Genomic DNA, 19,066 nt, shown 5'->3' on the forward strand with positions numbered 1-19,066 from the left:
GAATTGGAATTTGTTAGGTTCCCTGTTGAATCTGTATGCTCTGGTCTCTACCTACCACTGGTGACTCCTTCTCTCCTGTATTCTTCTTTTCCGTCATATGCAACCATTAAAAAATAGTCCCAGCCAAGACTGTTTTAATATAGACACTCTTAAGGTATTAATAGCACATATGGGAGTCTTTAGAAACCTCAGTAATTAGCATTCTGAAGATCAGGTGATTCTTTCACGTAAGGAAATTTGTTCTGTTCTGGCCACTCATTCATAATTTTATAATACTCCTTACCACTTGATATGGTTAGGCTTTGTCCCCCTCACCCAAATCTCATCTTGAATTGTAATCTCCATAATCCCCATAATTCCTATGCGTCGAGAGAGACCGGTGGAGGTAATTGAAACGTGGGGGCCATTTCCCCCATGGTGTTCTCGTGATAGTGAGTGAGTTCTCACGAGATCTGATGGTTTTATGAGGGGCTCTTCCCCCTTTGCTCTGCACTTCTCCTTCCTGCTGCCTTGTGAAGGAGGTGCCTTGCTTCCCCTTTGCATTCCGCTGTGATAGTAAATTTCCTGTGGCCTCCCCAGCCATGCTGAACTGCGAGTCAATCAAACCTCTTTTCCTTTATAAATTACCCCGTCTCCGGCAGTTCTTTATAGCAGTATGAAAATGGGCTCATACTTATTTCTCATTCTTATGAGAAATGGAGAAAAGTCATGCAAATAATGGTTCAAGATCAGTAGTAATTTATAAAAGATAATTATTCAGTAGGCTCGGCACGGTGCCTCACGCTTGTAATCCCAGGACTTTGAGAGGCTGAGGTAGGCGGATCACCTGAGGTCAGGAGTTTGAGACCAGCCTGGCCAACATGGTGAAACCCCATCTCTACTAAAAATACAAAAATTAGCCAGGCATGGTGGTGTGTGCCTTTTAATCCCAGCTACTCGGGGGGCTGAGGCAGGAGAATTGCTTGAACCCGGGAGGCAGAGGTTGCAGTGAGCTGAGTTCACACGCCACTGGACTCCAGCCTGGGTGACAAAGTGAGACTCCATCTCAAAAAAAAAAAAAATTAGTCAATAATTATACTTTTATTCTTTATGAATTTTCTAGGGAAAGTTGACCTGTACATATTTGTGTATATCTGTAGGTAGGCTGACTTTTTTTTGTACATTTACAAAGATGCTAATGATTATTTTAATTTCTCATCTTGATTTTTAGTTTCAAGCATTTTTCGATGGTGGGAGGTAGGGGTACAAATTACATTCTTATACTTGGATAAAGCAGTGTCTCTTACCAGTGTTTTGGAAAATTAAATGAAACTGTTGGTAAAGAACTAGTAAGCTCCACATCTGGAATTTGACTGGCTTTTCCTAGACTCATTGTTGGTTTAGTTAATAATTGATTGTTGATCTTCAAGTAAGCTATGTGTCTTTTTAATTTCAAGGCAAAGTCGTATTTTCCTTTGGAGAGTGTGTTAGGGTTCTCCAGAAAAACAGAACCAATGGGTGTGTGTGTATGTACGTGTGATGTGTATGTGTATGTGTGTGCGTGTGTGAGGGGAGAGAGAGAGAGAGACAGAGAGACTGAGATTGAGATTCATTTGTTCATTTTTAGGAGTTGGCTCATGTATTTGTGGAGGCTTGGTGAGTTCAACATCTCTTGAGTTGACTGGCAGGTTGGAGACTCAGGGAAGAGTGGGAGTTCAAGTTCAAAGGCATTCTCCTGGCAGAATTCCTTCTTGCTTGGAACAGGTCAATCTTTTTATATTAAAGCCTTCAAATGATTGGATGAGGTCCATCCACATTATGACGGGCAATCTACTTTACTGAAAGCCCAGCAATTTAAATGTTAATCTCATCCAAAACACCTCCACAGAAACATCCAGAATAATGGCTGAACAAATATCTGGACGCCGTGACCCAGACAGGTTGACACATAAAATTAACCATCACAGATAGTAATATCAGAAGCAGGAAATGCCAGTACTTTTATTTTTATGTGAAGTTGATTTTTGAGTTAGTGCTTAAGGAGCTAATGGGACGATGACTGAGGATGTGTGTTTCCTGGACATCCTGGAGTCTCCCTGAATGAACTGTGTCTCGGGCAGTTTGTGTGAGGAGGAATCAGCTCTGCCCTGAAGAATAGACACCTTCATTTCTTTATGCTGGGATGTCCTTCCTACAGAATGATGATCTGAGTTTGGATAGTAATTTTTCTGACAGGAGCGTTTTTGCAAATGCACTTTAGATGGAAATATGTAATGAATAAACCATGAGGTAGACTTTGTTGATGTTAATAAAATGTGTTAGGTGAGTTCCGTGAGCACGTGTTTTTCATTGTCTGCTGGGCCTGTTGAGGGTCCTGTCCTGTGCAGAAAGGGGTGTCCAGTAGTGACCTTAGGCTTAACGTTAATCAGCAGGCATCTCAAATGGTTTGTCTATGGGTTCTTACGATGTGAGGAAAACAAAAGAGTTTTAAAATTTAGATTCTCTTGAGTGATGATAGGATGCAGGATAGCAGAGAGAAAGAATAGAGCACGTCTATGGATGCATGAATCCTGAGTAGGCATTAGAATGCATAAGACAGAAGGAATGATCCCCAGAAATTCAGCAACTGCCACCAATTTCATTCTTAAAAATGGTATTTATACAGTATCTGTTTTACCCTGGTAATTCCTACAATGGATTTTTTTTTCATATCTGAATGGATTGACTTGATAACATGTTACCATGTCAGGAAAACATCAGTGTATTTAATCAGCAACAAATTTGTTGGAAGGGTTTTCAGAGTGGAACTGGTTGATATTTGTGCATTGATGCTCTTCAGGTTAGCAAAGCAGTTTTTCTTGAAGCTAGTAGAAAACAGGTGCATGTTTGAAGGTGTGGAGGGTGTAGACGGGTCAGCACGTAGGCATAAGGGAGCCTCATTTGTTTTATTTTTATTTTATTTTACTTTATTTATTTGCTTGGAGACAGGGTCTCACTCTGTTGCCCAGGCTGGAGTGCAGTGGCACGATCTTGGCTCACTGCAACCTCTGCCTCCTGGGCTCAAGTGATCCTCCCACCTCAGCCTTCCAAGTAGCCGGAACTACAGATGCATGCTACCGCGCTTCAGCTAATTTAAAAATTTTTAATAGAGATGGGTTCTCCCTATATTGCCCAGGCTGGTCTTGAACTCCTGGGCTCAAATGATCCTTCTGCCTGGGCCTCTCAAAGTACTGGGATTACAGGCATGAGCCACCGTGCCTGGCTCTCATTTGTTTTACATTTTCACAATGAATGAGAGATCCCTTAATTTGTAATTTTGGAGCCCTGGTGACTATTTGTTTAATGCTTTTTTCTGTGTTCTAAGTTAGGTTAAACAAGCCATTATTTTTGAAAATCCATCTTATTGCTATAATAGTCATAGTAAATCTTGCTGTAAAATTATGATAATAGAAAAGAAAAAAAAAACCCTAATTAGTAAAGGGTAAAGTGCATAATTTGTAAGAATCCAGAGCCCTTCTGGAAAACTGGTGGTAGTCTGTAACACTTCAAAGAAAAAAATGTTATGTGATTTCTTTTAAAATGATAACTTTGACAGCATTATAGAATTTTAGTACTTCAGAATATTGATTATATTTTCTGTTCTCTTGGCAGCAAGTAATTTCAACTGAAAAAGACCATAAAGGGATAGGGTCTTGTTCTGTTGCCCAGGCTGGAATGCAATGGCATGATCATAGCTCACTGCAGCCTCAACCTCCTGGGCTCAAGCGGTCCTCCTGTCTCAGCCTCTCAAATATCTGGGATTACAGGCACATGCTACCAAACTCAGCTAATATTTTAAAAAACATTTTTGTAGATATGGGGGTCTCACTACGTTGCCCAGTCTGATCTCGAACTCCTGGGCTCAAGCAATCCTTCAGCCTCAGTCTCCCAAAGTGCTGGGATTATAGGTGTGAACCACTGCACCTGGCCTTAATTTTCATTTTAATAATATTGTATCTATGGGAATAGAAATTTCAGGCTTAAACAGAAATGCTTACGAACAGATTTCTTGTATAAATGGCAATTATAGTCAATTTCAAAGGCTTGAAGGCATTTCCTTCGTAGTTTGTGATATTCCTGGTATCTCCACTTTGGCCTCTTTTTGGAAGTCCACTCTTAGCTCATTAATTATTATTTTTTTTTAAATCCTTTTATTACTCTTTTTTAACAAATAGCCCCAGGGACAGGGGACCAGGGGAAAGGGAAGGAGGGGAAGTGAGGCCCCAGCCCCACAACCCCTCCCTCGCCACCCCTTTCCCCCTTATATATTTATAATCTATATACAAGCCCTGGGGATAGGGGGCAAGAGGAACTCCCTCAGTGGGGTGGGGGCAAACCAGGCTCCTTGTCCCCTCGGGACCCAGGCTCCTCTGCCTTTTGGGAGGGCCCTTCTCGAGGTGGCGGCCCTGTCCATTCCCAAGGCTTAGGTATCCAGTGCAGGGCATCTGGTGGGGAGGCCTGCTGGTAAAGGTCGAAGCGCTGGGTGCGGAAGACTCCGCTGCAGGTGGAAGGCGTGGCCTTGAGACAGGAATGCTCATTAATTATTTACCTCACTCTGGCTTGGAGAGTCCTTTGCTTTCTAGTGTGAGTTCCCACCCCATGACAAAGAACGCCTGCCGTCTGTCCTGGGTCTGGTTCAGTTGTGTGAAAGGTGGAACTGGCTGTGGGGATTGTTGCTTATTGTCTGAGTTCCCCAACTGGAGCTAAGTGGCCAGTCCTGAGCAGCTTTGGAAGATAATTCCTGATGTTTTCAATGCTTGTCTTTTGTGTTCTTAATTCTGAGGGCAATCATTGTCTTTTCAGTTATTTCACTGAGTTATAAAAATATCTTTCTTTTCCTGACCTTTATTAGCTTTCCTTTTATATACATACAAAATTAACTTTGCATTGATTAAAAGTGGGTCAGAATTTCAGTGCCACTCAGCGTCTATTCAAAATGCTGCCTGCCCCCTTCTAAGTACTACCATGGCAGGGAGAAATAGTTCCCAGAAAATGGGGCTGAGGTTTCTTTAGCTCAGTTTTCCACCCGTTCAGCAAACATCAAGTGATTGCACCGTCTTTGTCAGGAACGTCCTCGGTACTAAAGCTGCAAAGATGAAAAAGACATCATTTATTGCTAGGTGTTTTTATCTATACTTTAGGCTAGAAGCAAAGTACTGCAAGAAATAAAAGATCTCCAACAGATGGTTTTCACAAGCTAGGTGTGCTAACATACACATCATAAAGAAAATGTGAAGGTGGGGAAGAGAACACCACCTGTTAATTGTTTTCAGAAACTAATTTATGAAAAACCTCAAGTGGAGTATCTATATCAAACAGGTATTATTTATGACTTTTAGTCAGGACAGGTTGTTGGGAAGATTTTTGGCCCGGAACTGCATTGTTATGAGAAGAAAGAAGAGAATGTTTTATTTCTGATCGGCCCAAACTTTAGAAATAGGAATATACTGAGCATTACATCATGTTTATTTGTGTGTTATTTGGTTTATCGCTATGACATTAGAATGAAAATTTTAGGATCTTAAGTTCTGGCTTTGTCATCTTTCAATGAGATGAAGTCCGCTTGTTAGTTACTCTGCTGACTGTAATTGTGATTATCCAAGATCAGAAAGGTGTTCAGAATAAGAAAAATGTCAGAAAACTTGCTTAACCAAAAAACCCAAAGAATTAGAATAACAAAGCAGAGTTTAGTTGTGAAAGGGTTAAGATTTGGGCACCATGAAGAGAACAGATCGTGTGTGTGCATGTGCGTGTATGTGTGCCTGTGTGTGTGTGCGTGTGTGTGTGTGCATGTGTGTGTGTGTGTGAGTGTGAGATAATGGGAAACAGCACTATCGATTTGCTGTTGAAATGTCCTGTGTCTCATGTGGACTCTTTCTTTCTTCTCCAGGAATCCTTTCCATTAGAAATTTAGAGGCTATTACCAGAGAAATGCAAATCAAAACCACAATAAGATACCATCTCACACCAGTTGGAATGGTGATCATTAAAAAGTCAGGAAACAACAGGTGCTGGAGAGGATGTGGAGAAATAGGAACACTTTTACACTGTTGATGGGACTGTAAACTAGTTCAACCATTGTGGAAGACAGTGTGGCGATTCCTCAAGGATCTAGAACTAGAAATACCATTTGACCCAGCCATCCCATTACTGGGTGTATACCCAAAGGATTATAAATCATGCTGTTATAAAGACACATGGACACGTATGTTTATTGCAGCACTATTCACAATAGCAAAGACTTGGAACCAACCCAAATGTCCATCAATGATAGACTGGATTAAGAAAATGTGGCACATATACACCATGGAATACTATGCAGCCATAAAAAAGGATGAATTCATGTTTTTTTAAGGGACATGGATGAAGCTGGAAACCATCATTCTGAGCAAACTATCGCAAGGACAGAAAACCAAACACCGCATGTTCTTACTCATAGGTGGGAATTGAACAATGAGGACACTTAGACATAAGAAGGGGAACATCACACACCAGGGCCTGTCATGGGTTGGGGGGAGGGGGGAGGGATAGCATTAGGAGATATACCTAACGTGAATGACGAGTTAACGGGTGCAGCACGCCAACATGGCACATGTTTACATATGTAACAAACCTGCACATTGCTCACATGTACCCTAGAACTTAAAGTATAATAATAATAAAAAAGAAATTTAGAGGCTGTTTCAATTTCTGTCATATTTCCTTGAGGCCAGTGCAAGAAGACATGAAGTGGAGTCCTTGAGGCTTTGTTTTTGGGAGGACCAGTGTAACAGACTCTGGCAGAGAGCAAGAAATAGAAACATGCTCTTATGAAGGAGAGAACCAAGGTTTTACATAAGCTTCTCAATATCTTACTTGTGAGAGAATCAGGATAACTTTAAAATCTAAGAATCCATTACTTTAAAAAGTTGATCATCAAGAATTTTTTTTGTCTTGTATTTTGTTTGTTTTTGTGATTGTCTAAATGGGGGAATATGATTATGATATTTTTATTTGTAGCTTTCTGGAAAGGATGGCTTTGGTGTCTTTGCTTCTAGGTTTCCTCCTGTCCTCCCTGGCTGCTCTGTGGTGGTACCCTTTGTTGATCCCTCTTCCTCTCCCCAGAACTGTGAGTGCTGTAGGACTCAGTCCGTGGTCCTCCTCCCTGTCCTGTTAGCCCCAATGCTTGCTTTGTCTGAGTTGATGGCAGCCATGTTGCTGGAGCCAAACACTTTGTAGAAATCATTGAGCCCTCTCGCTCTCTCATAGCCTACATCCAATCCATTTGAAAATCCCTCTTGATGATACCTTGAAAGTAGAGCCAGCTGACTGACTTTGCCACCTCCACTATCGTGCCACCTCCAGTGTCACCACCTTGGTCCAAGCCACCATTTCCTTTTTGTATTATATTATAGTCTGTCGGCAGATTACCCTCTCTCCTTGCCCCTCTGTTCTCAACGGAGAACCCGATGTGATCTACTTAAAACAAAAATTAGTTTATGCCACCCTCTTCTCAAAATCCTGCATTGGCTACCCATGTGACTCAGGTTCCCTAGACATAATCAGGCAGGCTCCCACCTTGGGGTCTTTCCTCCGACTGGAATGCTTTTCCGTCTTTGCCCTCTTGGCCTACTCCCTCACCTCCTCCAGCTACACTCCCCTTTTCAGCAAGACTTATCCTGACCAGCCTGATTGACAGGTCAGCCTGCCTCTTTTTCCTCTTGGCACGCCACATCTTCATTGCCCTGCTCTTTCTTTTCTTCTCCACGTGCCTATCACCTTCTTTTTTTTTTTTTTTTTTTTTTTTGAGACGGAATCTCACCCTGCTGCCAAGGCTGGAGTGCAGTGGTGAGATCTCGGCTCACTGCAACCTCCGCCTCCTGGGTTCAAGCAATTCTCCTGGCTCAGCCTCCCGAATAGCTGGGATTACAGGCACCTGCCACCATGCCCGTCTAATGTTTTTATATTTTTGGAAGAGATGGGGTTTCACCATGTTGGTCAGGCTGGTCTCGAACCCCTAACCTCATGATCCACCCGCCTCAGCCTCCCAAAGTGCTGAGATTACAGGCGTGAGCCACCACGCCCGGCCCAAAACTTCGTCTTTACCAAAAATTTTAAAAAAATTAGCCAAGTGTGGTGGCATATGCCTGTGGTCCTAGCACCTGAGGAGGCAGAGGTGGGAGGGTCACCTGAGCCCAGGAGATTGAGGCTGCAGTCAGCTTGATCACATCACTGCACTCCAGCCTGGGTGACAGAGGCAGACCTTGTCTAAAAAAAATAAATAATAATAATTGAATTTATTTTTCAGTTCACAAAATAAAAACATTTGCAGCTAGCACGTTTTGAATGTGTATGTGCTGGGCCTGGCACCTCATTAAGTATTTCATGTAGCTTATTTCATTTAATTGTTATAATAGCTGTATGTGTGTGTGTAAAATCTCCATTTTAAAGATCAGGGAATGGGCTTGGAGAGGGTGAGAGAGGCTTGACCAAGGATATAAAACTACCTTCGCGGTGGAGCTAGAGTGTGAACCCGGTGCATCTGAATCCCAGTGGCCAGGGCCTAGCCGATGCTCCTTCCACTTTCTGAGTTTTAGGTTGGTTTTGGAGTTCAGGTTCAACCTGCCTTTCTACTCAGCTGCTCATGGTGGGGATTATAGTTAATGATATGCTTTTTGAAAAGCAAATGTTATGCTTAATGCTGAGTTGTCTTGGCAACATAGAATGAGCTTAAGGATCAAATTTTATTTAAAAACCTTGTTTTACTTGAGTTAAGATCTTAGATTTCAATAACCTAAAAAATTATCCATCCAAAAATACTGACACGAAATGCATTCTTACAATTGCAGTTACATAGTCATAAAAGAAGACATCACCTGTCATGCTTAGATTGTTCTCATTTTGGTCTGTACTCTGTTGCTTTGATCTCTTGGGGATTTACTTGCACTTTGTGTTTTATTTTATTTATTATTTTGTATTAGGGGTACATGTGCATGTTATTTACATCGGTGTATTGTGTACCGTGGGAATTAGGCTTCTTGCATACCCATTACTCAAATAGTGAACATTGTACCTGATAGGCAATTTTTCAACTCTCACCCCGTCCCATCCTCTTTTGGAGTCTCTAGTCTCTATTATTTCCATCTTTAGGTCCATGTGTACCCATTGGTTAGTTCCCACTTAAAAGTGAGAACGTGTGATATTTGATGTTGTGTTTTTTAGTTCACCTAGGATGATGGCCTCCAGCTTCATCCATGTTCCTGTAAAGGACATGATTTTGTTCGTTTTTATGGCTGCATAGTATTCCATGGTGCATATGTACCATATTTTCTTTATCCAGTCAACCATTGATGGACACTTAGGTCATGGTTTCATGACTTTTAGCTATTGTGAATAGTGCTGCGATGAACATACGAGTGGGTACAGGTTTTTTTTAATATAATGATTTCTTTTCCTTTGGTTAGATACCCGGTAATGGGATTGCTAGGTTGGATGGTAGTTCTATTTTTAGTTCTTTGAGAAATCTCTCTATAGAGGTTGAACTAATTTACATCCCCACCAACAGTGTGTAATCCACGCCAATTCTGTTGTTTTGCTTTAATAATAGCCATTCTGACTCGTATAAGATGATATCCCATTGTAATTTTAATTTGCATTTCTCTGCAAATGATTATTAGTAATGCTGAGTGTTTTTTTTCACGCAACTTACACTTTCGTATTTCTAAGGTGTGGGAGGAAGAGAGAGAGAGAATTAGAGTGTGTGTGTGTGTGTGTGTGTGTGTGTCAAGCACAGCTGACACCAATACCTTAACTTAAACATACCCAGAGAATGACATATGTTCTAAGAAGAATGTGTGTTCTGAGCTCTGAACTAGGAGATCCAGGAGTGGCCAACCCGGGGATTCATTCTCTTTGTTTTTTTCTGTGAAGGCTTTATTTTGGACAGATCATTCTCTATCTATGAGGAACATCTGAATCCCTAGCGCTTCCTGTGGAATGCAGGTTGTACAGGGAATCAAGGCCCGTTGTTTTGGGTTAAATAAAGTGGTGCCTGGTGGAGATTGCTGGTGGGGGGGTACTAAGTGAAAATGCTGTATAAACTGCATGATTTTTTTTTTTTCCAGACAGGGTCTTGCCCTGTTGCCCAGGCTAGAGTGCAGTGGCGCAGTCTCAGCTCACTGCAACCTCCGCCTCCCGGGTTCAAGTGATTCTTCTGCCTCAGCCTCCCGAGTAGCTGGGCCTACAAACATGCACCACCACGCCTGGCTAATTTTTGTATTTTTAGTAGAGATGAGGTTTTGCCTTGTTGGCCGAGCTGGTCTTGAACTCCTGACCTCAATTGATGCACCCATCTCGGCCTCACTAAGTGCTGGGATTACAGGCATGAGCTGCCGTGCCCAGCCGAACTGCATGCTTTTTACAAGCAACTGTGGTTCTCCTGCCCAGCCTACTGCCACTGGACTGCCCTGTTTGTGAGTTTGTGAGTCCCTTCAATAAACCCTATGTCTTGGCTGGGCATGGTGGCTCACGCCTGTAATCCCAGCACTTTGGGAGGCTGAGGCAGGCCAACGTAGTGAAACCCCATCTCTACTAAAAATACAAAAAAAAAAAAAAAAAAAATTAGCCAGACATGGTGGTGTGCGCCTGTAGTCCCAGATACTGAGGAGGCTGAGGCAGGAGAATTGCTTGAACCCGGGAGGCAGAGGTTGCAGTGAGCTGAGATCACGCCATTGCACTCCTGCCTGGGCAACAGGGCGAGACTCTGTAACAACAACAACAACAACAACAACAACAACAACAACAGCCACAGCCCCTAAGTCTCGTTCACTGGCTCTGAATCTCTTTGCCAGCCCCTCACACATGGTGCTATCCCTACTGAAGTCAATCAGGGTCTGGCGGAAGAGTGTGTCTAAAATAAAATCACTTTCTGAAAACTGAGGCACAACTGAGCAGTGAAATTTAACTTTATTTCGCCCACGTTCTTTGTTACTGTTGTTAAGGTGACAGTGACTGGGATTGAATCAGTTTCATAAACTAGGATAAAGGTGGTAATAGCAAATTGTTAATGAACGTTTCTTGTGTGCCAGACACTCCGCTAAGGCCTTTACATGCATTATCTCATTTAATCCCAACAAAAATTCTTCAAGGTACTTACCATTCACAGCTAAGAAAGTTATGTTTCAAAGATGGCCAATAATGGCTGGGCATGGTGGCTCACGCCTGTAATCCCAGCACTTTGGGAGGCCAAGGCGGGCAGATCATGAGGTCAGGAGATCGAGACCATCCTGGCCAACGTGGTGAAACCCCATCTCTACTAAAAATACAAAAAATTAGCCGGGCATGGTGGTGGGCACCAGCCCGGTGTAGTCCCAGCTACTCGGGAGGCTGAGGCAGGAGAATGGCTTGAACTGAGGAGGTGGAGCTTGCAGTGAGCTGAGATTGTGCCACTGCAATCCAGCCTGGGTGATGGAGCGCAACTCCATCTCAAAAACAAACAAACAAACAAACAAAACAAAGATGTCCAATAGGAGTCGGAGAAGACACATGAACACGCTTCTCCCCTAGGCCCAAGCTCCATGAGGAACCCCTGTCCTGCAGAGAGAATATATTCTTCAAAAGGAACCTAGAAATCATTGATTTAGAACTATCAGGAGTCAAGGTGATATATACTTTTTCTTTGTTTTTTTTTTTTAACTCAAGTTCAGGGGTACAAGTGCAGGTTTGTTACATAGGTAAACTTGTGTCATGGGGGTTTGTTGTACAGATTATTTCATCACCCAGGTATTAAGCCCAGTACCCATTAGTTGTTTTTCCTGATCCTCTCCCTTCTCCCACCCTCCACCCTCTGATAGGCCCCAGTGTGTGTCATTCCCCTCTATGTGTTCATGTGTTCTTAGGATACATATTTTTGCCTGTTTACACTCTTTCCGAGTCTTTCACATTCTCTGTTAGACTGAAGGACTTTTAGGACAGCATATCTCTTAATGCCTTCTACATTGAGTCAAGAGGAGTACCTGACAAACCAAGCTGCATGCTGGAATCACACGGAGAGCCCTTTAGAAATCCTGATGCACGAGGCCCCTCCCCAGAGACCGTGATTTAATATGTTTGGGATATGGGCTGGACATTGGGATTCTTAAATGTTTTTTGGGTAATTCCAGTGTCCAGCTAGGATTCAGAACGAGTGGTGTGTGCTAGTGGCTACTAAACTTGTCTACACATTGGAATCACCTGGAGGGCTTCAGAAACCGCGAATTGCCTGCACCCCTCCGCCAGAGATTGGCGTTTAGTTGATCTGAGCTGTGGCCTGGATTGTGGGAATTTTAAGATTCCAAGGTGATTCCAATGTGCAGACAGGTTGGGCCCCTCTGGTTTCATGCAGTGGCTTTTAGCCTTGGCTATACGTAACAACCATCTGAGAAGCTTTAACAAAACTTATTGCCCAGCCTTGCACCCACTCTGATGAAACAGACTCTTTAGAGGTGGACCTAGGTGGCAGTATTTTTTTTTTTTTTTGGAGACGGAGTCTCACTCTGTTGCCCAGGCTGGAGTGCGGTGGCACCGTCTCCTCTCACTGCAATCTGTGCCTCCTGGGTTCAAGCGATTTCTCCTGCCTCAGCCTCCCGAGTAGCTGGGATTACTGGCATCCGCCACCACGCCCAGCTAATTTTTGCATTTTTAGTAGAGACAGGGTTTCACCATGTTGCCAGGCTGGTGTTGAACTCCTGACCTCAAGTGATCTGCCCACCTTGGCCTCCCAAAGTGCTGGGATTACAGGTGTGAGCCACTGCGCCCAGCCTATTTTTTTTTTTTTGAGACAGGCCTTGCTCTGTCATCCAGGCTGGAGTGCAGTGGCATGATAGTGGTTCACTGCAGCCTCAATCTCCCAGACTCAAGTGATCTTCCCACCTCAGCCTCCCAAGTAGTTGGGACCACAGACATGTGCCACCATGCCCAGCTATTTTTTTTTTTTTTAATTTTTAGTAGTGGCAAGGTCTCACTATATTGCCCAGGCTAGTTTTGAACTCCTTGGCTCAAGCAATCCTCCTGCCTTGGCCTCCCAAAGTGCTGGGATTACAGGTGTGAGCTACTGCACCTGGCCTGTAGAAGTATTTTTTGCAGCTCCTCAGGTGATTCCAGTATGAAGTATGAATTATGAAGTATTCCAGTATGAAGCCAAAGATAAGAACGATTAGGTCTCTTCTTTTTCTCTCCTATACAGCTTTGGACCAACTACATTTACTTTCCCAGTTCAGGATACTTGAGGAATGATTGGTCTAGAAGAAGCTTGTTCTTATGCAGATATACTGACTTCATTTTCTTAGATCAACATGAAAGAATGCAAAGCTAAGCAAATTATGCAAACGGACTTATTCTGCATTCCAAATAATTAGCTAACAAAGCTAGTTTTGCCTGCTTGTATTGATGTAGTTTAACTGGTACCAAAACTAAGAATGAGGTTACTGACTGATTTTTCTGATTTAATAATTCTAGTCCTGCCCTGCCCTTTAGCCTTTGTTTTGTATTCTTTGGTATCAAAAATGAATTTGCTCTATAAAATCAAAGCATCATTAAGAAAAACGTGACATCCTCTATCTGTACCTTATGTAGCTGGGTCCTTCTCACTGTATTCTCCAGGAGTACCGGGCATCAAAGCAGAACGCTTTGAAGAAGGAATGATGGTAAAGCACTGTGCATTGTCCCTCGTGGGAGAACCAATAATGTACCCAGAGATCAACAGGTTTTTGAAGCTATTCCACTAGTGTAAAATCTCCAGCTTCCTGGTCACAAATGCACAATTTCCTGCGGAAATCAGGTGAGTTCTCCAGCCTATGGAGAGATGCTGCTTGAATCTATGTTTCACTGCAAAGTAAAACTAATAGGCATTAATGCAATCAAATAGGATTTATTGATTACTTACTACATACAAATGTTGGGCTTTGGGAGGTGAAGATGGTCCTGCTCTTCAAAATCTGTTCTATTAGGCACAACAACATTAGTAAAAAGACTAGAGGCACAGATACGTCGCTAGGGGAATTCAAAAGACAATGAATTTTTTTTTTCCAAATGGGAGAGGCAGGGTAAAACTTACCAGAGAAGCTGTCGTTTAATTTTTTTTTTTTTTTTTGAGTCGGAGTCTCACTCTGTCTCCCCGGCTTGAGTGCAGTGGCGTGATCATGGCTCACTGCTACCTCCGCCTCCCAGGTTCAAGTGATTCTCCTGTCTCAGCCTCCTGAGTAGGTGGGTCTACAGGCGCCTGGCACCATGCCCAGCTAATTTTTTAATTTTATTTTTTAATAGAGATGGGCTTTCACCATGTTGGCCAAACTGGTCTTGAACTCCTGACCTCAAGAGATCCTCCCGCCTCAGCCTCTGAAGGTGCTGGCATTACAGGTGTGAGCCACTGTGCCTGGCCTAATTTTTATCTTTATGTCTGGGATTGGTACTTGAGAAGGTTGGAAACTATATTGTTGTTAATAAGGAACTTCCTGAGAAAGACGTGGAGTTGGGGTATTTGTGATAACCATTATGTAAGTGTAGTTTATTTAGACCACAGAATGTGTGAGAGTGGCAGGTGGAAGTCAAGTTAGAAAGGTTGGGATTAGATGGTCTAGGACTTCAAATGCGGTCCTTTGGAAAGATCTTGCTTCCTGCAGAGCAGTCTGCTGGCATGGTATGCAATTGGGGAGACAAGAAGCAGCAGGAACCTAGATAGGAGATTATGATGTTTGCTTAGGTCAGAGTTATAAGGGTGGAAGCAAGTCAATGTGAATGAGGGAGTCTTAAAAAAGATGCTGTTAAGCCAGGCGCGGTGGCTCATGCATGTCATCCCAGCACTTTGGGAGACTGAGGCCGGTGGATCACCTGAGGTTGAGAGTTCCAGACCAGCCTGACCAACATGGGGAAACCCCATCTCTACTAAAAATACAAAATTAGCTGGGCATGATGGTGCATGCCTGTAATCCCAGCTACTCGGGAGGCTGAGGCAGGAGAATCGCTTGAACCCAGGAGGCGGAGGTTTCAGTGAGCCGAGATCGCACCATTGCACTCCAGCCTGGGCAACAAGAGTGAAACTCTGACTCAAAAAAAAAAGATGCTATTGAAGGATTGCTAGGTATGATTGTCAAACTGCTTGTATGGCTCTGAGAGGCTAGCGGAGAAGAGGACTAGGTAATTACACTGAGGGTTCCAGCCATGTTGATTGCTAGGATTATGGGGCCCCATAACAGCAGAGGGCTCTTGTAAGGAAGGTCAGGTTTAGGTGGTAGGATGATGAGGTTGGGTTGGATGACTTAAGGGAGGGCTCTCCTTATAGGGATGATCAAAGGCATCTCCTGGGGCCTCTGGGGAAATGATCTGTTTTTGTGTCATACTGGGACTAGGCACACACTGTAACACCAAAAGTATTATTACATTTACTCATCTGTTATGTATTGGTGTTTTCCCCGATTAGACTGCAAGTTCCTTGAGGTCAAGACCTCTGCTTATTTATCTCGGTGCATTTTTTGCCTGGTGCACTAAAGGTGCTCAGTACATGGGTAGTGAAATATTGGGGAAATAGGAAAAAAAAAAAAAGATCTTTTTGAATTCAAGTTTGTTTCATAAACACTGGCCAATAAAGTATAAGATTGTAAGAATTAAAGGGGCAGGGTGCAGTGACTCACGCCTGTAATCCCAGCACTTTGGGAGGCCAAGACAGGTGGATCACCAGGTCAGGAGATTGAGACCATCCTGGCTAACATGGTGAAACCCCGTCTCTACTAAAAATACAAATAATAATAATAATAATAATAATAATAATAATAAGCCAGGCATGGTGGCAGTTGTCTGTAGTCCCAGCTAGTCGGGAGGCTGAGGCAGGAGAATGGCGAGAACCTGGGAGGTGGAGCTTGGAGTGAGCCAAGATCATGCCACTGCACTCCAGCCTGGGCTACAGAGAAAAAAAAAAAAAAAAAAAAAAAAAAAGAATTAAAGAAAGAGGAGAGAAACACGAAGCGCTGCTGAACAGTTAACAGGTTTATTCTGAACCTGGGAGGGAATTCTGACTGAGTTAGGTCAGAAGCCACACTCTGTTACAGACTAAGAGTTTTCAAGGATTCAGGGCGGGAGAGTTTATCAGAAGCCTGTACTGCTTCTGTGTCTCTTTGTGGTGCTTATGCTTATCTGGGAGGGAGAGGTGTGTGTCTGTTCCCATACATCTTTCTGCGCGGCAGGCATAGCCCCGAGTCTGCTTTTAGCCTCCCTATCTTAGTGCACCTGAACGGAAAGGAATGTGCTTATTAAGGCCCACTGTTTTTCTGGGGCCCAGTGTATGAGGGTGAAGTTTGGCAGTTACCCAAGAGACTTTTCCCTCACCTCCCTCTGTGCCCCAGGGGTCTTATCTGTGTTTTACTGTCTGCTGTTTCTGGCTGCTTGTAGTTGGAAGTGATTTCCTTGAAATTCATGAAGCTAGAAAGGGAGGTGGAACTTAAAGTGGCGGGGTTTGTCCGAGATGACAGTGCTCCTGCTCTGTCAAAGATGTGAAAAAAGGTGAAAATATTTGCAAAAAATTAAGACCACGGTTATTTCTAGAAAGATTGATCACATACATTCACACACACAGAGTCAGCTTGAAATATTTATTTATTTACTTTTGAGACAAAGTCTAGCTTTGTCGCCCAGGCTGGAGTGCAGTGGCACAATCTTGGCTCACTGCAACCTCTGCCTCCCAGATTCAAGCGATTCTCCTGCCTCAGTCTCCCCAGTAGCTGGGACTACAGGCGCACGCCACCACACCAGCTAAAAGACAGGGTTTCACCATGTTGGTTAGGCTGGTTTCAAACTCCTGACCTCAAGTGATACACCCACCTCGGCCTCCCAAAGTGCTGGGATTACAGGCGTGAACCACCGAGCCCAGCCTGAAATTTAATGTCATAGGAAGTCGAAGAGTTGATTAAAATTATTAGCTACCAGGCAATAATATGAAAATCAGTGTATTGTCATAAAGATAACTAAGCTATTACTTTTTGAAGTTGTATAAAAAGGTGAAGTTAAAATGTTTTTTAAAAGTCAATGTGTCTATTTTACATAGTGTTGCCATTTCTGTTTTTAAACTTTAGTTGGGTTTTAAATTCCTGAATTTTCACATGGCTGATGTGGGGGACATTGGGATAGAGTGGTGTTTGGGGTGTATGCATAAAGAAAGGGAGTCTGTCTTAAATTAAAGGCATATATCCCCAAAAAGAATGGAATCTGTTAGTAGTAGGATATAGTAATTTTTTGCAAAATGATAACCAGAGAAGATGATTCATTGTGTGATCATGAATGGAATTGTCTGGGAATGCCATCATGGATTGAGGAAAATTATAGAGTATGATATAAGATATTTACCCGAAAACGTCCAGCAAAATGCCGGGCACATTTGTTAGATGTTATCGAGTCTCTCTTTCCCTCTCTTACTGGTGAGTCTTCTCAGGCCTGCAGAGGGATCGTGGAATACGACAAGATGTTCGTACTAGCCTTGATTGCCATCTTCAACAAACAAATGAGATAGGATGGCATATGATTCCAAAGAAATAATTCTTCATTTACTAAACCTGACTGGGAAATGAGGAGGGAGACAAAAAGGAAGAAGTAAGGTGGCAGGATTGGGCTAATAGGAAGATTAGCAAATTTCTCCGATCCTGAAAATGAGAGTTTAAAAAGTGGATGGGTTTACTCTATCAGGAATCATCAAGAAAGAAGGAATCCTTAGGAAATAGAGGTTACGCTTTTGGAATTTTTTTTTTTTTTTTTTTTTGAGACCAAGTCTCGCTCTGTCACCCAGGCTAGAGTGCAATGGCGCCATCTCGGCTCACTACAAGCTCCACCTCCAGGGTTCAAGTGATTCTCCTGCCTCAGCCTCCCGAGTAGCTGGGACTACAGGCACCCACCAGCACCCCCAGCTAATTTTTTGTATTTTTAGTAGAGACAGGGGTTTCACCGTGTTAGCCAGGATGGTCTCAATCTCCTGACCTCGTGATCCGCCCGCCTTGGCCTCCCAAAGTGCTGGGATTACAGGAGTGAGCCACCACGCTCGGCCACGCTTTTGGATTTTTAAAGCATCCTTGAATCTCCTAATATGAAGGGTGCTGTGCTTCAGGGAATAAGCAGGCAAATTGTGTTGCATTTTTTAGGGTATGTCCTTCCCTGGAACAAGACAGAATATGTAGAAAGTAGCCATTCTAGATTTAGATCTCAAAAAGTGGGCACGTCTTTGTTATCCATTGAAATACCTATCTAGAAAGAGAAGAACAAAAGCAAGTCTGAGATCTGCAGATTACTGCTAGGATATGGGAAGAATTTCTGATAATGGAAGTCTGGTAGACATGGGTTGAGGACATAGTCTTTCAGCTTACCTTTTTCTGAAACAGAGCAGTCCTCCTGGCTTGGGAATAATGTGTGTCCAAATGTTAGGAAGTCCTAAGTATAAGACAACCCTCCTAGCCCCACATTTTTCCAGTGAAAGATGTGAATTATCTAGAAAAAATTTCAAAAACAAAATGATTAGGATTGCCATGCTAGATATTATGACGTGTCATGAAACCACAAGTTTCAAACACTCTGGGCTATAGAGTAGTGAAACAAGATAGTCTTCAGACAGCCTTTACTTTTAAACTAATTCTTTCAGGACTTGAGGCCTCTCTGAATTAAACTAAGGACGCTCCCTGCCAACCCTGATATCCCAAGAGAAAACAGAAAGAAAAAGTTTTCTAAGAGGAGATAATCTTACTTATTTCTGTGGATAGGAGGAATCAAAATACCAGCTGTCTCTGGTGTCTCAGTTTCTTTCAGAAAAATAAGGCTGTAGATTAACTAATAGAACACAGAGGCCATGTATTTTGGAAGTTTCCTTTAATGTTGATAATGCTAATTCTATACAGCAAGTCAGCTCATACAGCAAGTCAGCGAGTTCAGCTATTTGCTGAGCCTCTTGCAGCCATTTCATCTTTGAGCACACTGTAAGAATTAAAGAAGAGAGAAACAAGAAGGGCAGCTTGACAGTCAATAGGTTTATTTTAAACCTGGGAGGGGCTTTTGACCTTACACA

General features: G+C 42.9%; 1 protein-coding gene across 1 annotated transcript in view; it reads left to right on the top strand.

Moving 5' to 3' along the window:
* TYW1B (tRNA-yW synthesizing protein 1 homolog B) overlaps positions 1-19,066 on the top strand; it is a 270,344-nt gene that overhangs the window by 113,429 nt on the left and 137,849 nt on the right. The window contains 1 exon segment of the mRNA XM_063605909.1: positions 13,636-13,813. Within this exon segment, the coding sequence (XP_063461979.1) occupies positions 13,636-13,813 (178 nt within the window).

The sequence above is a fragment of the Pan paniscus genome, chromosome 6 (genome assembly GCF_029289425.2).
Source record: "Pan paniscus chromosome 6, NHGRI_mPanPan1-v2.0_pri, whole genome shotgun sequence".
Lineage (NCBI taxonomy): Eukaryota > Metazoa > Chordata > Mammalia > Primates > Hominidae > Pan > Pan paniscus.